General features: G+C 45.2%; 8 protein-coding genes across 8 annotated transcripts; 3 read left to right on the plus strand and 5 right to left on the minus strand.

Annotated features, from left to right (window-relative positions):
- Nucleotides 1-38: 38 nt before the first annotated feature.
- Nucleotides 39-479, minus strand: N7478_001835 (mediator of RNA polymerase II transcription subunit 31; the record flags this gene model as incomplete). Its single annotated transcript, XM_056918049.1, has 1 exon — nucleotides 39-479. One exon carries the CDS (start codon nucleotides 477-479, stop codon nucleotides 39-41), a length of 441 nt encoding a protein of 146 aa, XP_056783660.1.
- A 768-nt stretch (nucleotides 480-1,247) lies between these two features.
- On the plus strand, nucleotides 1,248-1,604 carry N7478_001836 (uncharacterized protein; the record flags this gene model as incomplete). Its single annotated transcript, XM_056918050.1, has 1 exon — nucleotides 1,248-1,604. The coding sequence occupies one exon, from the start codon at nucleotides 1,248-1,250 to the stop codon at nucleotides 1,602-1,604; it is 357 nt and encodes a 118-aa protein (XP_056783661.1).
- A 666-nt stretch (nucleotides 1,605-2,270) lies between these two features.
- Nucleotides 2,271-2,624, plus strand: N7478_001837 (uncharacterized protein; the record flags this gene model as incomplete). The annotated part of the gene is made up of 1 exon (XM_056918051.1): nucleotides 2,271-2,624. One exon carries the CDS (start codon nucleotides 2,271-2,273, stop codon nucleotides 2,622-2,624), a length of 354 nt encoding a protein of 117 aa, XP_056783662.1.
- Nucleotides 2,625-4,670: 2,046 nt separating this feature from the next.
- N7478_001838 (RHO alpha subunit C-terminal catalytic domain-containing protein) lies at nucleotides 4,671-5,786 on the plus strand (the record flags this gene model as incomplete). The annotated part of the gene is made up of 1 exon (XM_056918052.1): nucleotides 4,671-5,786. The coding sequence occupies one exon, from the start codon at nucleotides 4,671-4,673 to the stop codon at nucleotides 5,784-5,786; it is 1,116 nt and encodes a 371-aa protein (XP_056783663.1).
- A 1,296-nt stretch (nucleotides 5,787-7,082) lies between these two features.
- On the minus strand, nucleotides 7,083-8,189 carry N7478_001839 (uncharacterized protein; the record flags this gene model as incomplete). Its single annotated transcript, XM_056918053.1, has 1 exon — nucleotides 7,083-8,189. One exon carries the CDS (start codon nucleotides 8,187-8,189, stop codon nucleotides 7,083-7,085), a length of 1,107 nt encoding a protein of 368 aa, XP_056783664.1.
- Nucleotides 8,190-9,235: 1,046 nt separating this feature from the next.
- N7478_001840 (uncharacterized protein) lies at nucleotides 9,236-10,723 on the minus strand (the record flags this gene model as incomplete). Its single annotated transcript, XM_056918054.1, has 3 exons — nucleotides 9,236-9,486; nucleotides 9,539-10,539; nucleotides 10,611-10,723. The coding sequence occupies 3 exons, from the start codon at nucleotides 10,721-10,723 to the stop codon at nucleotides 9,236-9,238; spliced, it is 1,365 nt and encodes a 454-aa protein (XP_056783665.1).
- Nucleotides 10,724-11,420: 697 nt separating this feature from the next.
- N7478_001841 (uncharacterized protein) lies at nucleotides 11,421-12,859 on the minus strand (the record flags this gene model as incomplete). The annotated part of the gene is made up of 4 exons (XM_056918055.1): nucleotides 11,421-12,314; nucleotides 12,375-12,409; nucleotides 12,469-12,744; nucleotides 12,808-12,859. The coding sequence occupies 4 exons, from the start codon at nucleotides 12,857-12,859 to the stop codon at nucleotides 11,421-11,423; spliced, it is 1,257 nt and encodes a 418-aa protein (XP_056783666.1).
- Nucleotides 12,860-14,117: 1,258 nt separating this feature from the next.
- Nucleotides 14,118-14,570, minus strand: N7478_001842 (uncharacterized protein; the record flags this gene model as incomplete). The annotated part of the gene is given in 3 exon segments (XM_056918056.1): nucleotides 14,118-14,149; nucleotides 14,161-14,455; nucleotides 14,562-14,570. The coding sequence occupies 3 exon segments, from the start codon at nucleotides 14,568-14,570 to the stop codon at nucleotides 14,118-14,120; spliced, it is 336 nt and encodes a 111-aa protein (XP_056783667.1).
- Nucleotides 14,571-16,767: the final 2,197 nt, after the last annotated feature.

Raw genomic sequence — 16,767 nt, forward strand, 5'->3', positions numbered from 1 at the left:
AGGATGGGGTGTTCCGCCACAAAGCAGGGCTCAAATCCTCAGGTCTTGGTTCCATTTGGCTCCTCCTGTTTCTCGGCGGGACCTGCATCCTCGGCTTCAGCAGCTGGTGCATCAATAGGTACATTGACCCCTGCCAATCCTTCGATCACCTGAGGGAGAATGATATCACGGCGGAAAGCATCCTCCTGTAACAGGCGTAGAGCGCGTAGGGTCGGACCGGGGTGGGTGAGAAATTGAGAGTATTCAGGAGTCTTCCAGTAAGAATAAAGGTAGGCAAGGTATGCGGCGAATGCTTGGGCATCGGGGGAGGAGGCAGAATCGTCGTCGTCGTCGTTTGCTTGAGAGATGCCCAGCAGGTTGGGGTAGGTGACTGCCAGGTGCGATAGATAGTAAGGATTGGCGAGCGATGAGACAAACTCCAGCTCGAGAGTGAATCGGGGATTTGTCAAGGCTGGGGCAGGAGGTACGACAGGCTCCATGATGAGAAGACAGGGTAGGTTGAAGGGTGTTTGAGAGACGGAAACTTGAAGCTCCGTAGCTTTTGCGATCGAGGGCGGAATGCCAAGCCTTGACCACCTTTGTGGCCCTGCGCTGATAGTCAAGCACACACTTTGATTTTTAAGTTGTTTTGCCGATTTATACATGAATTATATTTTGTGTAAACTTCTTCTTAGATAGAGTCTTTGAATCTCACCATTATATTGGAAAGTTCCCCTCCAGGACTTGCCCGCCTATCACTATATATGGCCAATAGTAAACAAAGAGCCCTGGAGGTAGTAAGAGATTAACCCACCAGCAACCTATATTCTTTAGTAGTAGTTCATAAAGTTCGCTATTTTCAACTAAAGTGAAAATAAATCAATAATGACCACGACATGGATGAAGTTCAGTCTTATACTATATGTTATCGATTTGGAAAAGTAGATAATTTAATTTAATTTAACATTTTAGACTTCCAAGATGTTTATGAGTGCTTGGAAGAGCTTCAAGCTTAGATTCTCATATTGTTGTACAATTTTGTTTCTAAAATAGATATTAAGTAATGTACAGCCCTGGAGCAAAGACTACTGATTTCAATATGAAGAGATAAGGTTATCAGCAAATGCGGGGATTGTGAATTCGTTGAACTTTTTCATCTTCTCTTCTTATACTCACCTACCACTAGCCTCACCTTGGAATTTCAATCATTTTGGAGACTTAAAGCTCGCAATTGCCGCCATACAAGAACTTGAAATACATCACCTATAATGTCGACCACACAGTTCAAGCTCTTTTTCCGCGTCCCACCATCTCATCTGGACATTTGCAAGAAAGCCGTCTTTGCAGCTGGAGCCGGAACATATCCAGGCGGCATGTATACCGAAGTCAGCTTTGAATACATTGGGATGGATCAATTCCGTCCTAGTGCATCGTCCACTCCTCACACCGGTCAGCCCGGTCAACTCGAAAGGGTGGAGGAGTATCAAGTGGAGACGTTATGTGTGGGCGAGAAAGTTATGCGGGACTCTGTCAAGGCTTTACGAAGAGCTCATCCTTATCAACAAGTTGTGGTTGAAGTGGTGCAGCTGGTAGACATTGGGCTGGACGAAGACGATCGACAATGAGATGATATGGTTTCGTGCATGCGGCTCACGCCTTATTTAGAACATTTTGCCCATTCTTCATATACAAAAACCCATGTACAGCTAAAAATGGACCTCGGAGCAACCATACCGCTACAGTATCCAATTATCTGTGCTTGAGAACAGACTGTTGCTAGAATTATCCAGAATCAGGTATTTGATGCCTGGTAAACGAGGCATAAAAGAGATCACCGAAGAAATCCGGTTAATGAATATTCCGGAACCCACTAGGTACGAAATTAGCTACTGTGATTGGCCAATGGATCAGCCCTACGGGATTCGGCACTGAAAGTTTCCTCCACAGCCTCAAAAATGAAGAATTCACTGTGGCTCATGACAAAAGAAGGGTTTTGCCAAGATCAATCTTCTATATTTACTCTTTATTTCGTGGCGCATGAGATTCGACACGTACGCGTGCGATCGTGCCGCTTGATCGTGCCATGGATCAATGCTTGGCGATGACGCACTCCACATTGGAATTTCTATATAAAGCGTAGAGATGGATATAAGGTGGATTATTTTTTATTCAGATCAATTGAACTTCATTGAACATAACAAAGATTTTTACACTATACATTGATACACCAAATATCGACTACAACTTGAATAGCTCGAATTCAGTCATCTTCTTTCATCCCACTTTACAATATGGGTCTATGCATGTCTAGCAGAATGGGCGGCGGAGGCAACTATGGTCCTCCTCCTCGCCCACATCATGGTGGCTTCGGTGGAGGTGGTATGGGCATGGGTGGAATGGGTGGTGGTATGGGCATGGGTGGAATGGGTGGTGGAATGGGTGGAATGGGCGGCCATCATGGACATCATCACGGTCCTCCTGGTGGTGGTGGTTTTGGAGGCGGCTTTGGTGGTGGTGGTCCTGGATTTGGTGGAGGTGGTCATCATCATGGCGGTGGTGGCTTTGGAGGAGGCTTTGGAGGGCCTGGAGGTGGTGGTGGTGGTGGTTTCGGAGGTCCAGGTGGCGGCGGTGGTGGGAGATGGTAAAGGGACATCAGCAGCAACCTTATGGATAAGAATGATCTTATTCGCTCGCTACTCCCTGCTCCCGTCATATCCTGCTGTGACCCAAGGAGAATCACCACATCATGTCAATGAATAAACGATTGCAACGAACAAACGAAATATACGCATACTACCTGGCTTGGAAAGTCAAGACACCGAGAGCCAACGACTGTCAAACGAGGGCCCCACGGCAGAGAAACATCGATGACTTGGATATGAACTTAGACGACCAAACCTACTTTCACGGCCAAATATAGGGATATATCACCACATGGCCTTTACAACCTTCCACCAATCGACTCTACAGCAGCCAAAGCTTGTTTTCTTCGTCAGCATTCGCTTGAGTCACCCGCCCATCTCATAAGGGCATCTTGTGATGAAATGAACACTCCAAGTTTTGCATCATTCGTCACTTCATATCTCAGTTCCGAAACTACATCTATCATACAATCCAAAGTCAGCGATACTGTTATACGGGCCTGTTGAATGCATGACAGACAATTAGGAGGACGACAAACAATTTGCAATCAGACTCACTTGGACTGGGGACAAGAGAAATGCTCTTATTAGTTGTATGAGCGGAATGAACCGGGACACTCGGGCGCAATGGAACCTATCAGATTAGATTTATACAATGCTCTGATATAATCGCAAACAAAGAATTTCCGGACTACCATATTTCCGGACTACCGAATTTCCTTTCAACATTAATAAACGAACTAACGAAATCCCTCGTAGACTGTACATACAATTGATAAGATGCTAACCGCTCAGAGATTCAAGATATCTTCTGATAGTATCTCTTCATCTCAGGCCCATTTCAGATTAGGGGAAATAAGAATAACATCGTAAATTGTCGCATAGTGAACGTCTTAATATCCATAATAAAGAAATATCCATTGAATATCCCGGCGATCAACATGCATCCGCCTCGGAAGATGATTGATCGGACTGACATCTGTTGCCCAACTTGCCATAATGATACAGACAGGAATGATATCAGGGAGGCGGTAATATTATACCGGCTCCCGACGGCTATCGGTTCCCGGAAGGCGGAGGTAGCAGAGGCGCCGATGGGGGCTGGACCTGCTGACAGGTTTCATTCTATTCGAGTAATTCATTCCAGTATAAGTTGAAACTCGCCAATGAGATATAGCGTTTTTTCGGGTGTTTTATCTGCCTGGCATCGGTCGAATAGCTGTCTGCTGACAACGTTTCTTTGAATAAATCTTAAATTACGTTCCGTGTAAAATATTGACACCCAAACACATTTTACCAGCATCCAGCGGTATTATGTTCGTATCATTGAAAGCCGATAGGGACCTATGAAACCGAGACTTGAAGCTTGGGAGCGTTGCTCAAGCCCATATGATTCCCCAGCTTTTTGTGGCAAACTACCCCATATCTTCATCAGTCAAGTACCAAAAATGAATTGAATACTACAACGTCATGATATATCATAATCATCTGGATTATCCACATTTCATGGGTTAAACCCCACAACCCCGGGTTTGAACTTGGCTGTACTCTATAAAATGTGGAGTGTTACGAGAGAACGCAGTCATATTCAGGGCAGCTTGAACGATCCGGTGTGGCACGGATGTACGACCGACCCGGAAATTGAGTTCTAGAATAAACGTGCAGATAAAGGTGTTAGCTACGAGGATCCCTATTCGTTAGTTTCCTTGCCACGAACCATTCAGGTCTTACAGATAAAGCCCTTCGGGACGGTTGATATAAGACCAACCGATCACCTGATCGGTGCCGAACTATACACCCCGCTGATAATGGCCACCTGATTGCGATATACTCTAGGGATTATTGTGCCTTTCGGGCTGAAGAACCGTGAAAGGAGTGAAACAAGGTGTTTGGCCCCGTGGATTCCGTGTGAACCTGGTCGTGGTGGCCAGAATGGTTATCTATATAGAAGAGCTGATTTCTGCAGATAAAGTGTAGTATCAGACAATCGAACAATTCAAAACAATCAGTTCTATCTATCTCAGACTTAACTGATCTATTACATTCATCATGTCTTTCTTAAGGAATTTCTTCGGCACTACACCTGTCACTCCTCAGGAGAAGGAGGCGAAGACTCCCATTCGCGCTCTGCCTGCTTCTTGGTACACTTCCAAGGATATGTACGAGCTCGAGCGACGAGCAATCTTCTCTCGCAAGTGGCTCCTGACAACACACAAGCACCGCGTCCAGCCCGGTGAATCTGTCAAATATGACGCTGCCGGCTTCGAGTTCCACATCGTGAATCACCAAGGTGAGATCAGCGCCGTCAATGACGATCTCTCTCCCATCCACACACATCTCGACCGCAATGGTTTCGTCTGGGTCAACCTCGATGCCTCCGAGAACCCCATCCCCTGGAACGAAGACTTCGAAGGCGTTGACGAGCAGCCCCGTTTCGACCACTATAACTTCGAAGAGTACAACTTCGACCACTCCTGGGAAATCGAGGGTGCCTTCAACTGGAAGATCCTCGCAGATAACTACAACGAATGCTACCACTGCCAAGTTGCACACCCTGACATCCCCACAATCGCCGATCTGCACTCATACTACGTCAAGCCTAAGGACGGCCACATCCAGCACTACGGTGCTCAGCGCGATGACCAAATCGCCAAGGGCTTCCGTATCGCCACTACATACTTCTGGCCCAATGCCTCATTCAACATTAGCCCCAACTTCTTCTTCATGCAGCGCTTCACTCCTACAAGCCCTACCCAGTGTGTAATGCGCTACGAGGTCTACCGACACAAGGACGCGACCGATGAGGCCTTCACTCTCATCAGCGATATGTACAAGCGTATCATGTCCGAGGATAAATACCTCTGCATTCACTCGCAGAAGAACCTCAACGCCGGCGTCTTTGTCAATGGTGAACTGCACCCAGAGATGGAATTGGGTCCTCTCCACTTCCAGAAGACAGTACGCGATGTGGTCAAGGAACATCGTGAGAAGGAGCTGATTGTTGGTCATGAGATTTGGCCTGCTGCTGAACTCTCGCATCAGCGCACCGAGGCTAATAAGGAGGAGGTTGCTCCTCTGTGCACGGTCATTGAAACCTGGAGCGCTGAGAAGAATGAGATGCAAGATACTTTGCAGGGAGGTCTTCCGCCAGCGATTGCGGTTTAAATTTGGATTGCATTTGGGAATAATGGGTAATGATAGCGTTGCTTACAATTTTTTCTTCTCTCTTTTGAATTTGGCGTTTCATTTATTGCATTTGGTAATCTAGATTCTTTAGGTAGATTGCTTTACAGGATTTATATAGTCTCGAGTAAATTAATCTCTCTCTCTCTCTCTCTCTCTCTCTCTCTCTATCATTTTACCTTAAGGCGTGAATGTATGATATTGCCAGACTACCTGTATTCGGATTTGTAAAACTGCAAGGTCAGCCCGAATATGGACAATCAATGTCGTACAACGGGGGATCCGCGACGTTAGTGCCCCACGCGGTACCGCGCAGAGTCCGCTGTGCATTAAAGACCTTGGCTAGGAAGGTCAAGACACGGAGAGGGGTTCGGAATATTCGTCAAAAGGAACAAAAAATATTAACAATATTAAAAAATAATAATTAATCGGAAGTTCGCCCGTAATAGCTATGTTGCACAAATGCAGGTTGAACTATATCCTTTGAATAAGCTCGGAGATACGGCGGACCGGTACTACTATTCTAATTAACTCGGCTGTAACTCGTCCTGAGATAGCGACAGCGGCGGCGGACTAAATGTACACGATCAAATTGAAATTGAAGTTAGAATAGATTCTTCACCCGGTGATAAACCTCGGCTATTGATTCTCTGTCGGTGAATTTAGTTTTGAGTTTGTCGAATTTGTTCAGATGGTCAGCCCGAGATTTTAGGATCGCCAAGTATTGCCATGATCTGACTCCAATATGAACCATTCAGTATACATTAGAAGTTCTAAATGAGCGAGTCGTCGATACACTGCAATATTGTCTCTTTATGTGAGTACCTCGAACTTGAATATTTCATGAGTTGATATACTTTATTGTTATTCTAACCTACGGGAGTGAAGGGCATAATGGACAGTCACGGTCTACTATGTTCAGCTAAAATATGCTCAGTATGAATGGATTACTGGTGGTTACAATGGAGCTCGTTCCAGAGAAGTCTTTTTCACATTTTCAAAAGTAAAGAACCTAACTCTAGCCCAAAAGAAAACTTTCTTTTTTTTTTTTTTATTCTTTGAAAAGAAATCCAAAGAACGTCCAAAACAAAAAACCAAGACAAAGGCAGCATGGATGGGAATCACAATTCTGTCACCACAGCCGTACTCTGTAAACAAAGCGTAGTCGTGGACCTGAAGGAAAAAATCTCACAAAACCCACAGGAATCCCCTTTCCCGTGCTAGGATCCTAGCACTGCGTACCTATGAGCAGCAAGTGATAAATTGGCAAATTGGAAATCAAGAGTTATTTTCGATTTCAAACCGAAGATCATGAGATCTGTGATAAATGAGTTCAATACGAGCTATTCGGCGAGTTCCTCGAGCAAAAGCTGCAATCACAAGATAACCGACTGTACGGCCGATCCGGATACCCAAAATCGCTTCATACTCTGGCGTACCACGTTCATAGGTCTGTGATCCAGCCTCCCTCCCGAGAGTTGCTAAATGCGCACGAGTCTGGACGTTTATGATTATGGTGACAAATATTTGCCTCAATGAATCGGTTGTGCCATACTCATCAAGGTACAACGTGTTGAAGATAGAGCCAGTATGAGGGATTTGGATATTAACAGGATGCCGAGCAACAGTGGTAATTACCATGATCCCCTGAGCGATCATACCCATAAAGACTGCCTCCCGATCAAACCGAACGGTCCAGCCGATCCAGGCTGGATGGGGGACACTCTGATCCCACCATTGAAACTCCGATGCGGTCCGGGCGGCAACCCTATATCGTCGAAAATGGGTTGACATTGTACTGAGAGCATCATAAGTCAATTCTTCATTTCGAACGGGACAATTTAGTTTATTAGCATGTTCGATCAAACGAGCGACCCGAGAGCCTATACCACGAAGCTCAAGAGCGGGCATGAGGAGGTCTCGTTCTAAAGATGGTGCTGTCGTTGATGGGGACCTTAGCTCAAGTCCTACAGGTTCTCCAGCAGCTACACGTCTCTGCAGTTCCCCAAGTAAAGGGAACAAGTCCACCCATTGCTGAAGAACTGCGTCTGAACGGGGAGGAGGAGGATGAATTTGAGATTGAGCAGGGGGCCATTGAGACGCAGCAATCCACCAGTCTCGCCAGGTTTCTATTTTTGGGAGTTCAATGCCGAGATGCTCTCTAAGAGCGGCATTCAAATCGAACAAGATTTTCCCAAAGGAAATCCATGCCGAAATCAATTTGAAGAAAGGCCAAAGGGGCGCTGAAAGTACCCAAAGTAGAAACCATAGAACAGCTACGTTTGGAGCAATGCCTCTGGTCGCGCTCAGGTAAAGGTAAAGCTCTAATAAACTGGCAAAGAGCCACAGAACCAAGTAACAGATCCTAAGATACGAATTAGCCATGATGATAAACCAACCAATATTGTCGAAGTTAGCGAGTACGCTGAAGAAAAGAAAAGAAAACCTTACATGGACCCAGAATTGCTTCTTTTATATAGAATTCGACCTATGTCGCTCTCGAGCGTCTTTCCTCGGGCCTTTGTTGTCATCTCAAATTTTTGATATCGTTTGAGTGCTTTGTTCTTTCAAGTCGTTCTTTGGTTTTAATTATATATTCCTTTAAACCATCAGTATTTTCAAATGAGAGGCTTGGGCCACAAATATTTTCCTTTTGAACTTTGAAGTGCCAGTGGAGGCATACTCGCATGCGGATCTGGAAGAGCTGGGTTCAACTTGAAAGCATCCAAAGGCTGCCAGTGCGACTACTACTAGTAGTATGTATTCAATTTACTATCACTTGAAGTATTCTTGTAACTTCCGAAAATATACCACTATAGCAGGCATACAAAGCTTTCTCTTCTGTTCTTGTGGCGAGAGCCAAGAGCTGACTGTCTCAAAGAGACTGAAATACCGACGGCATTGTCGAGATACGAATAGGAGATGGGTATCATTAGTTATGGAACGGTCAGGCTCTTTTTGGTCAAGTAAATGGATATACTAATACTAAAATACCATGATTTTGGGTTATCGGTTATCTGGGAAGAGATGGGGAGCTGTACTCGCACCGAATTCTTTCCAAATGCGTCATAAAGAGAGATCAAAGAATATAACAGATATCTACCTACTAAGCGAGCTACCGAGTACATATCTAGCTGTTTCATCACCATAGACTAGGAGACTTATTCAAACTGCCAAATTTAGTACAGTACGTTGTGAAACCGTTGCAACCACCTCTACTCTTCGAGTGACTCTCCAGGCTCACCGCCAGGAGACACTAGAATACTTTAGGAATAGCCCCGGAGTATCAATATTCCTGTACCAGTCTCGATACTACCATTTACTTTCATAAAGTACAGCGCCGTGTTTCGTAACAGTATTGGCAGGGTCGATCGTTATAGCCACGACTAGCTATGACCGTAGTTTCGTCACTGGAACAACCCCATATAGTACTATAATTCGTCTTTTTTCCATAATAGCCGATGTCTCTGGTCCCATGCCTGCTGGTATAATAAACCAACTTGAGCAGCGCCCTCGGCCGCCAGATAGCTGTCTCGTAGCCGTCCTCCTATGATCTCAACATCACCAAGAGCATGTTCAAGGCTCTGCTTGATTAATGATCCGTCAAACCCACTCGTCAGAATAAACGCTTTATCAATTTTGGTAGGGGCCATGTCATCCCGAATATCTCCGGTAGGATTGTCTACACAAATGTCAGCTAACAATTTTACCCAGACGGCCCACTGGCAACGTACTCGCAGCAACGAGATAGTTATGAACATTCTGCGCAATACTTTGAATATATCTCATCTCTGCTGCTTCGACATCAGCCCATGACAGCACAGCGGTGGCGTCGGGGTCCTTCAGATGCAGAGGGTATTCGTTATGGTGATGGTCCTGGTGGTCCTCGGCCCCCAGCACTTCGCGATCAATGTTTTCTCGTATCAGCACACGCGCCTTCCGGACTTCTTCCTGCAAAGCGGCCTTGGATCCACCGAGCAAAAGCCAAGTCTGTAGGATTTCCGATCGTTCAATGGCCGAGCGGGTTATATCCCGATCGAGACCGGCACTTCCCCAGGGGTCCATGGGGAGGCGCCCATTTCGGGCCATTGGCCGGGGACTCACATTGAGACTTCGCAGGTCCAGATAGTATTGTCCTAGGTCCATAATGACATATTTCCCGTCCGCCTCTCGTGGAGTCCCATTGCTGCTATATGTTGATGCGGCCATCCGGCTCATGGGCTCCACCAAAGGCATGATGCCAACCTTCCGGCTCGCCTCGAGGAACAAATCGACCAGGGTTTGGTTGAAAAAGTCCGGGAGGGCGATGACCGCCGATTGCATATCAATGTTGTGCTTGGTGCGTGCCTCTTCCTGCAACCGCGTGAGGATATCGACAAACGCATCCTTCACATCATCCAGCGTGAACTCCTCTAGTTCCGACCTCTTGACGCTGCGAAGCCGAGCCGTGATGCCGTGCCAAGCACTGCAGACGCACTGCCTTACCCAAGACAGGTTCGCTGTGTCATGGCTACAACAGGTCAAGGACGATACGAGCCTTGCAAACAGCTTTACCACAGCATTGGAAATGCCGGAGGTCCCTTCGTTCTTCCGGCCATATAGGGCGTCGAGCGTGCCGTCGCTCCATGATTCTAGTCGCAGCAGGAATAGATAGATGTTGAAGGGATCGCCTAGCTCAGGTTTGATACAGGCTGGCAACGTCACATTATCACTGCTATACGCATGTGCGACAGTTCTAGGATTCTGGTCAATAGTCACCACAAGGGGGGGGGTGGCGGCTTCATCAAAGCGATTTTCGACACGCACATCATCTCGGGCCCGAAATCAATGCCAATGGCCTGAGGGCGGGCTGCAAAGATTGTGTCTACAAGGGATATAACGAATCCCCCGCAGAGAACCCATCGCAGCAAACACACCATGTCGGATTGATTGGTATACCACACAGGTCAAGCAAGGGTTTCAGGCAAGGCGAATGGAGTCATGATTTCCGTGTGAGTCTAAAAAATGCCAAGGGACATTCGGCGCTACTTCACATCCAGTGACACACCACCAATGAAGTGATGAGTTGCCAGCAAAAGTGAAATGAAGCCCCACCTCAGCTTCGCCTCTGGGTAATGGCGGTGGATGGGCATTGGAGGTATCAGATGTATTGATTTGAAAGTGAATACATGACTGAAATTACTGTGTAACCTACGTACGAAAGAATACATACGCAACTCCCGGAAGAACTCCAAATACAGACTAGTGTGTTTCGGCACAAGCGGCAGAAAAGTTAATCGGAGAGTGGATCAGTTGCACCGGTTTCGCGACGTACTGTACCAACATGGATATTTCAAAAGGCGTGCTGAACAGCCGGTATGCTAGCTCATGATATACGCTGTAAAAATTACTCTCGCCTTACCTGCTTCATAAGCAGTTTCCATAATACCACACCAAGGAATATACTTGACGTTTTAAGAGAGATAAAGAACTGATATACTAGTACGTCGATTTCAAATTTGTGCTAAAATGCAAATTAAAGTTAGTGTTTGGCAGCGGAGATGGAGATAACGTCGGATGATATGTAAGTTCATTAACAACAGGTGTGATGATACCACTGCGCAGTACTTGTCAAGCTTAGAGGTCAAAAAGCCCCAGCAGCCGCTCGTTGAAGATATCTGCCCCCGGACTTTGCAGGGCTTGGATGATTCTATTGCCACGAACAGCGCTAAGCCACCCAAGTGGGTCATCAGCCACCTCAGTCTCATTCACGCCGTCTGCTCTCTTTTCCCCACGTCGATCAACAACATCCATTCCATAAGTCCACTGTCCTGCTGTCTCAATTCTGATATCGGTTTCGCGACTCATATTCCAACGTGTGTTATTGGATGTTAAAGCGTACCAAATTGGTAGTGGATCATGCTGTACAACGCAAGAATTCGACGGATCCTTCTTATGAAGCCCGGTAAGATATGTATCAACCAAGGTCGCGAGAGGTCCCTTCTCATCTAGCTGATTGGCAATTTCTTTGGAGAATCGATCATAGTTCACGCAGTTGGTAAGCGTTATATCTAATGGGAATAGCTTGATATTCAGGCGTTTAGACAAGTTCTCGGGATAGATTCCGAGATGACGCTCAGGATGGGTAATCGGCGGCATGGTGGAGTTTGGTTTATGAGAAGAAAGTGCGAATGATCGTGCACATGCGAGCGGATCATAAAACGTGTTAAACTCGGCCAACGGGGAGGCGTTACCGGGGTGGTCGATCGTACCGCCCATGACTAAAAGCTCCTTCATTCGCAGTACAGCCTCGGGATCTTCTGCTGCAGCCATGGCAATGTTTGTCATGGGTCCAAGTGCAATCACTGTAATTGTGTTCGGTGGGTTTTCCTTCAGAACACGGATGATTTCCCGATGCGCGGGAGCCTTTGAAGCTTTGAAGTACTTGAAATACTCGGGGTCTTCTTTCGGAGCAGGCAAATTTGCGTCGAAAAGTGATTTCCAAGAGTTGTCTGGGGCAAACTCGGGGTGCTGGATATTAGAAGTCTTAGCCAATTATCGCAAGTTTTCAAGAATGAATAGATATCATACCAAGGCGTAGAAATTTTGCAGTCCATCTGGTCCATCTTTATGAAATTAAAGTCAGATGGTTGAGTATAATTATCAAGATAGCGCATGGACTCACGAAATCCATCGGTTTGGATCACCACAGGTTTACCAAGTGCATGTCTGGCGCCGAGACTGACAAGAGGCTTGAAGGTTCGAAAAGCTTCAAATCCTAGCGGCAGGCCTCGATCCCCGCGCCAACGCATTTCCATGGACAGGATATGGAACATTGAAATGATATTTTTCAACGCCTTTTCCATATTGACGTTTCCAAAAACAGCAGTAAAAAGCACTACTTCCATCACCGTCGGCAGCGCAGCCATTGCTATTAGCATAGCCGTCATATCATCGCCCCCTAGTAGTTGCATGAGTAAATTTATATACAATTTAGTCTGTAACCTGTGAGTGATGAACCTACCGACATCTGTGTCAATAATGACCCGACTCGCAGCTTGAAGCGTATTATTCATTGAATGTATCTTTTATAGGCAAGCACCTCGTTGAGAAATAAATTCCCGCCTGAAACTGTGATGTTATCATGCTCTTTATATTCATAGAGGGTGGAGTCCTCGGATCTTTTCATCAGATTCTCCCCATATAGATATCTCTTTCAGGCCATCGTAGGCTATACACATGCGGAAATGGAAGGTAAGGGGTAGCGCTTAATCATATTTTGCTGGGCATTGGAGTAGCCAAGCATTTCCCCGCAAATCCTTCTTCCTTTTGCGTCAACCCCCGCAGAACATGTTGCTTGCGTCATATCAATTCCAGTTTGGCTAGATTTTGCTGTAACTTTATGCCACATTCTGGTGAAAGAGTTGGGGAAAATATAGATAGTACGACAAAGTTCTTCTGCGTGAGACTTTTCAACAATACAAAAGAATCGAGTCAACCATTCTCTATAATGTATTGCTGGTGAGTTGGAGAGAAGATCTAGCAGATTTTAGACGATCGGAATAACTTTACAAATCTTCGCTTGTTTCTCCGGCTTTACTGGTGGTTTCATAGGGCGTTAGTTATACCTCAAGGTCTATTTAATATGGAGGAAGTATTTGCAATAAACCCTCGGAAATATCTAGACGCCCCCGAAATCTGCATGAACGCGAACATCTCCGGGAAGACTACTATGCACGGCTTTGCTACCTTTGTTCACGAGGAGATTCGAAAGATAGCCTAGAAAAGACAAGAGTAGATGGGCCATAACGACAGGCTTTTAAGCGCTGTAATCATACCGCCCCTGGAAAAGATCAAATGATTCGGTGCCGTGCAATAATCACCCTAATATCATTGGTTAGAGCAGAAGACGTGTTTCAAGAAGAGACAGATATGCTATACAGGTAATACCCAGATATTGAAAAGTTCCCAAGCCATCAAATTGTATCAATTTAAACGTAATAGTGTGATGGTCCACTTTGATATTTCGTGATGAACGGCAAGCTCATCCACGGGCACATACAGCTCCGTGATGCTGACAACAATAACCCAAGCAATAGCTAACTAGTACCATTCTTAGTTACTCTTTATAAACTAAAAACGGCCATCGTCGTTTATAATTCTTTCGGATAGGTCAAGCTTTACGACATTCCAATATTTCTGATAATCAAGAAGTGTAGCTTGCAAGATGGGTCTTCCTCTTTCAATAAAAAAATCGACTTTAACGCCTTGGTGAAAGTCTTCGCTGCCCCATATAAGTTTCCCTGGCAAGGCACCAGAAATGTACAACTTATTTCATGCTTTCTCAGAATTGGGAAATGTAGAGGCTGTGACTCACCGTTGTGTTTTCCTATACACTCGTCAAGCTCTATTCCAGATTCGCGGGGTCTACCATCATCGTCCTTGAGTGTAGCACGGAGTTGACTTTTTTTTTCGAGGCGAACGTCTTCGGCATCGAGGTTGAACGTATAGTTGAATTGAACCTTGAAAATACCATTCTCGATTGTAATCCACTCATACAAACGGATAGATGCTTCAACAAGTAAATGCCTTTCCTCTAACAAGTAAGCGTGCAACATTGGTACTTCGTCTTCAAAGGCAAACCTGGCAGGCCCGGCATTTGTCGCAAAGCCCTTGTGATCCCATGTTAAAACACCTAACAGAATAAAAGAAAAACGCACATTAGCACAGGCGGCACTGAAATTGGAATCAGGAAATAGATATGAACTTCTCACTAACCCTTAACATTTTTAAGGTATTTGTTCAGGTTGACCTGAGCGACCACAATTTGCTGTTCATCGTTCTTAAGTATAGCGTCGAGAATATGATTATCTCGGATGCTAATAAGCTCGACGGCTTCAGGAGGGAGGTTGGGTGACAATCTGGGTTGCGGTTATAGGCGTGAAATGAACGGAGTGGGAGTAAAAATCGACGGAGTTCAGAAAAGTAGGGAATAGAGAATTATAAGAAATACGATTTACCGCATAATCAGCCGCTGCTACCTCTTTATACTACATGTAAGAGATAACGTATCGCTCATCTTGAACCGATCAATTACGGGAAGAGGAGGTCAAAATTTACTGACTCCACATATCTGCAGGTCTAAGCCTGGAGTAGCTGAACATGCATGCGGAGTGGATACCAAGCCTGTCATAGGTCAACACTCAAAAAAGTAACTGCAGATGAAGCTGGAAAGTCACCGTATACCTTAAACCACCTTACAAAGTCCTGGTATGTGAGTTCTCAACATCACTTACTGTTCTAATACAGAAAAGAGAGATTATAATAACCATGAGATTCGAGATGAATAGAGAATAAATATCGAGATTCAAGATTAAGATCTCACAAGACCCACCATCAGCCCCTCACCAGATCTCCTCCCCAGATAACCGGCCAATGCTTAGCCCACGCTTAAGCCGAAAACATGGCTGGGAAACATTTGAAATATTGTCGATCGGATTGAAGCCCATAAGCTTCTTTTCGTTTGGACTGATTAATTAAGAATTGACCATTGTGCTCAATTTTAATCCGGCTTTCCTCCATTTTCCCTCCAACGCGTCGCTCCCTTCCAGCTTCCCGAGCAACTTGAATCCGATTTTCAGTACCGTCCATGGTCCAAGCCGAAGACGAGGGACATGTCAGTTTATTGACCCATTCATTATCTATGGCAATTCCACATATTGGCGATCCAATAGGGAATATTGCCAATGACATGCAAGTCAGTCTTGAATGAACCCGAGAATCCAGGGTAGGAATAGTCCACCGGATAATCGGGAGCTTCGTAATGCCAAACTGCTTTACGGTCACCATTGCATTTTAATTCAATTGCTCTGGGATTCCCTATAGGATGATATCTCTCAATTGCGCACCATTGTGTTCCATCGTCAGTCAGAGCTGCCCACCATTGACCTTATGAGAAGTTAGTAAAAGACCACTTGAGCTAGAAAAGAATAGACACGACCATGGGAGCGATTGATATGGATGGAAAACTGAACACAAGCAAAGCTCGGTGTAGCAAGGCTAAGGATAGCTATTGAATAATTCTTAACATCAGAGAGATGCATTATTGTGAGAGGTACAACAATGGTCGAAGGAGGCTGAAAGTTGAAAATTGAGAGCGAGATTGAGTCGAGACGTTAACTTTCCATGGATTGATGCAAAATGGGAGTGAACATTGAGTTTGGGAACCTCAAGCTATTTAATTACCTATTGATTCCAATTGCGTACGAGGCAAAGTACAAAGCGAGGGTAGTATACTTCAAGTGGCACATTTCCAATTGAGTCACCAAGATCGTGCTACCAGTGAACGTTCAATGCTACAGCCCATGCGTCCAGGGCAAAAGAGAAGAATTTTAGGTTCAAGACCTAGAGCCATTACTCCATTTTATATCTTGATATCGAACCTAACTATAAGACCTAGAAACTACTATGTCTACTTGGAAGGTGCGGGTTTGAGGAGTTAAGCTTGTCCCGAACAGTTATTTTACATTTGACCTTTTCAGCTATTCATCTCTATAACTTACAATTCCTTTTTTCTCCAAGTTCTCGATAATAGGATTTTGTTCCCAGATCTGCCGTCGATTTATTTTAGAAGGCCGAGCTGAATTTGCGCTAGGTTATCCCTAAAGCCTTAAATCATAACTATCCGTTGTGGTCCAAATGATCATATATTATCATAGACGCGGATGTTACGATGAAATTAGATGTCTGTTGATTACATGTGTGTTACGTGGAAATGGTACGTTGATTTAATGTGGCTTCATCATTTGTATTCTTCTCTTCTCTTCTTCTGTCTCGAATATTCAATTTGGCGGCGGTTTAGCTCAGAGGGTATGGATCTAGCATCTTCCATTTGAACCTTCACTCCCCTTCGTCAGAATACTACTTTATTCTTGCCTTGTCATTTTTCGTTCTAAATGCTTGTACTAAGGCCCTGCCGTCGGCT

This window comes from Penicillium angulare (genome assembly GCF_028827245.1).
Source record: "Penicillium angulare strain IBT 27051 chromosome Unknown utg000002l_segment0_segment0, whole genome shotgun sequence".
NCBI classification, from domain to species: Eukaryota; Fungi; Ascomycota; class Eurotiomycetes; order Eurotiales; family Aspergillaceae; genus Penicillium; species Penicillium angulare.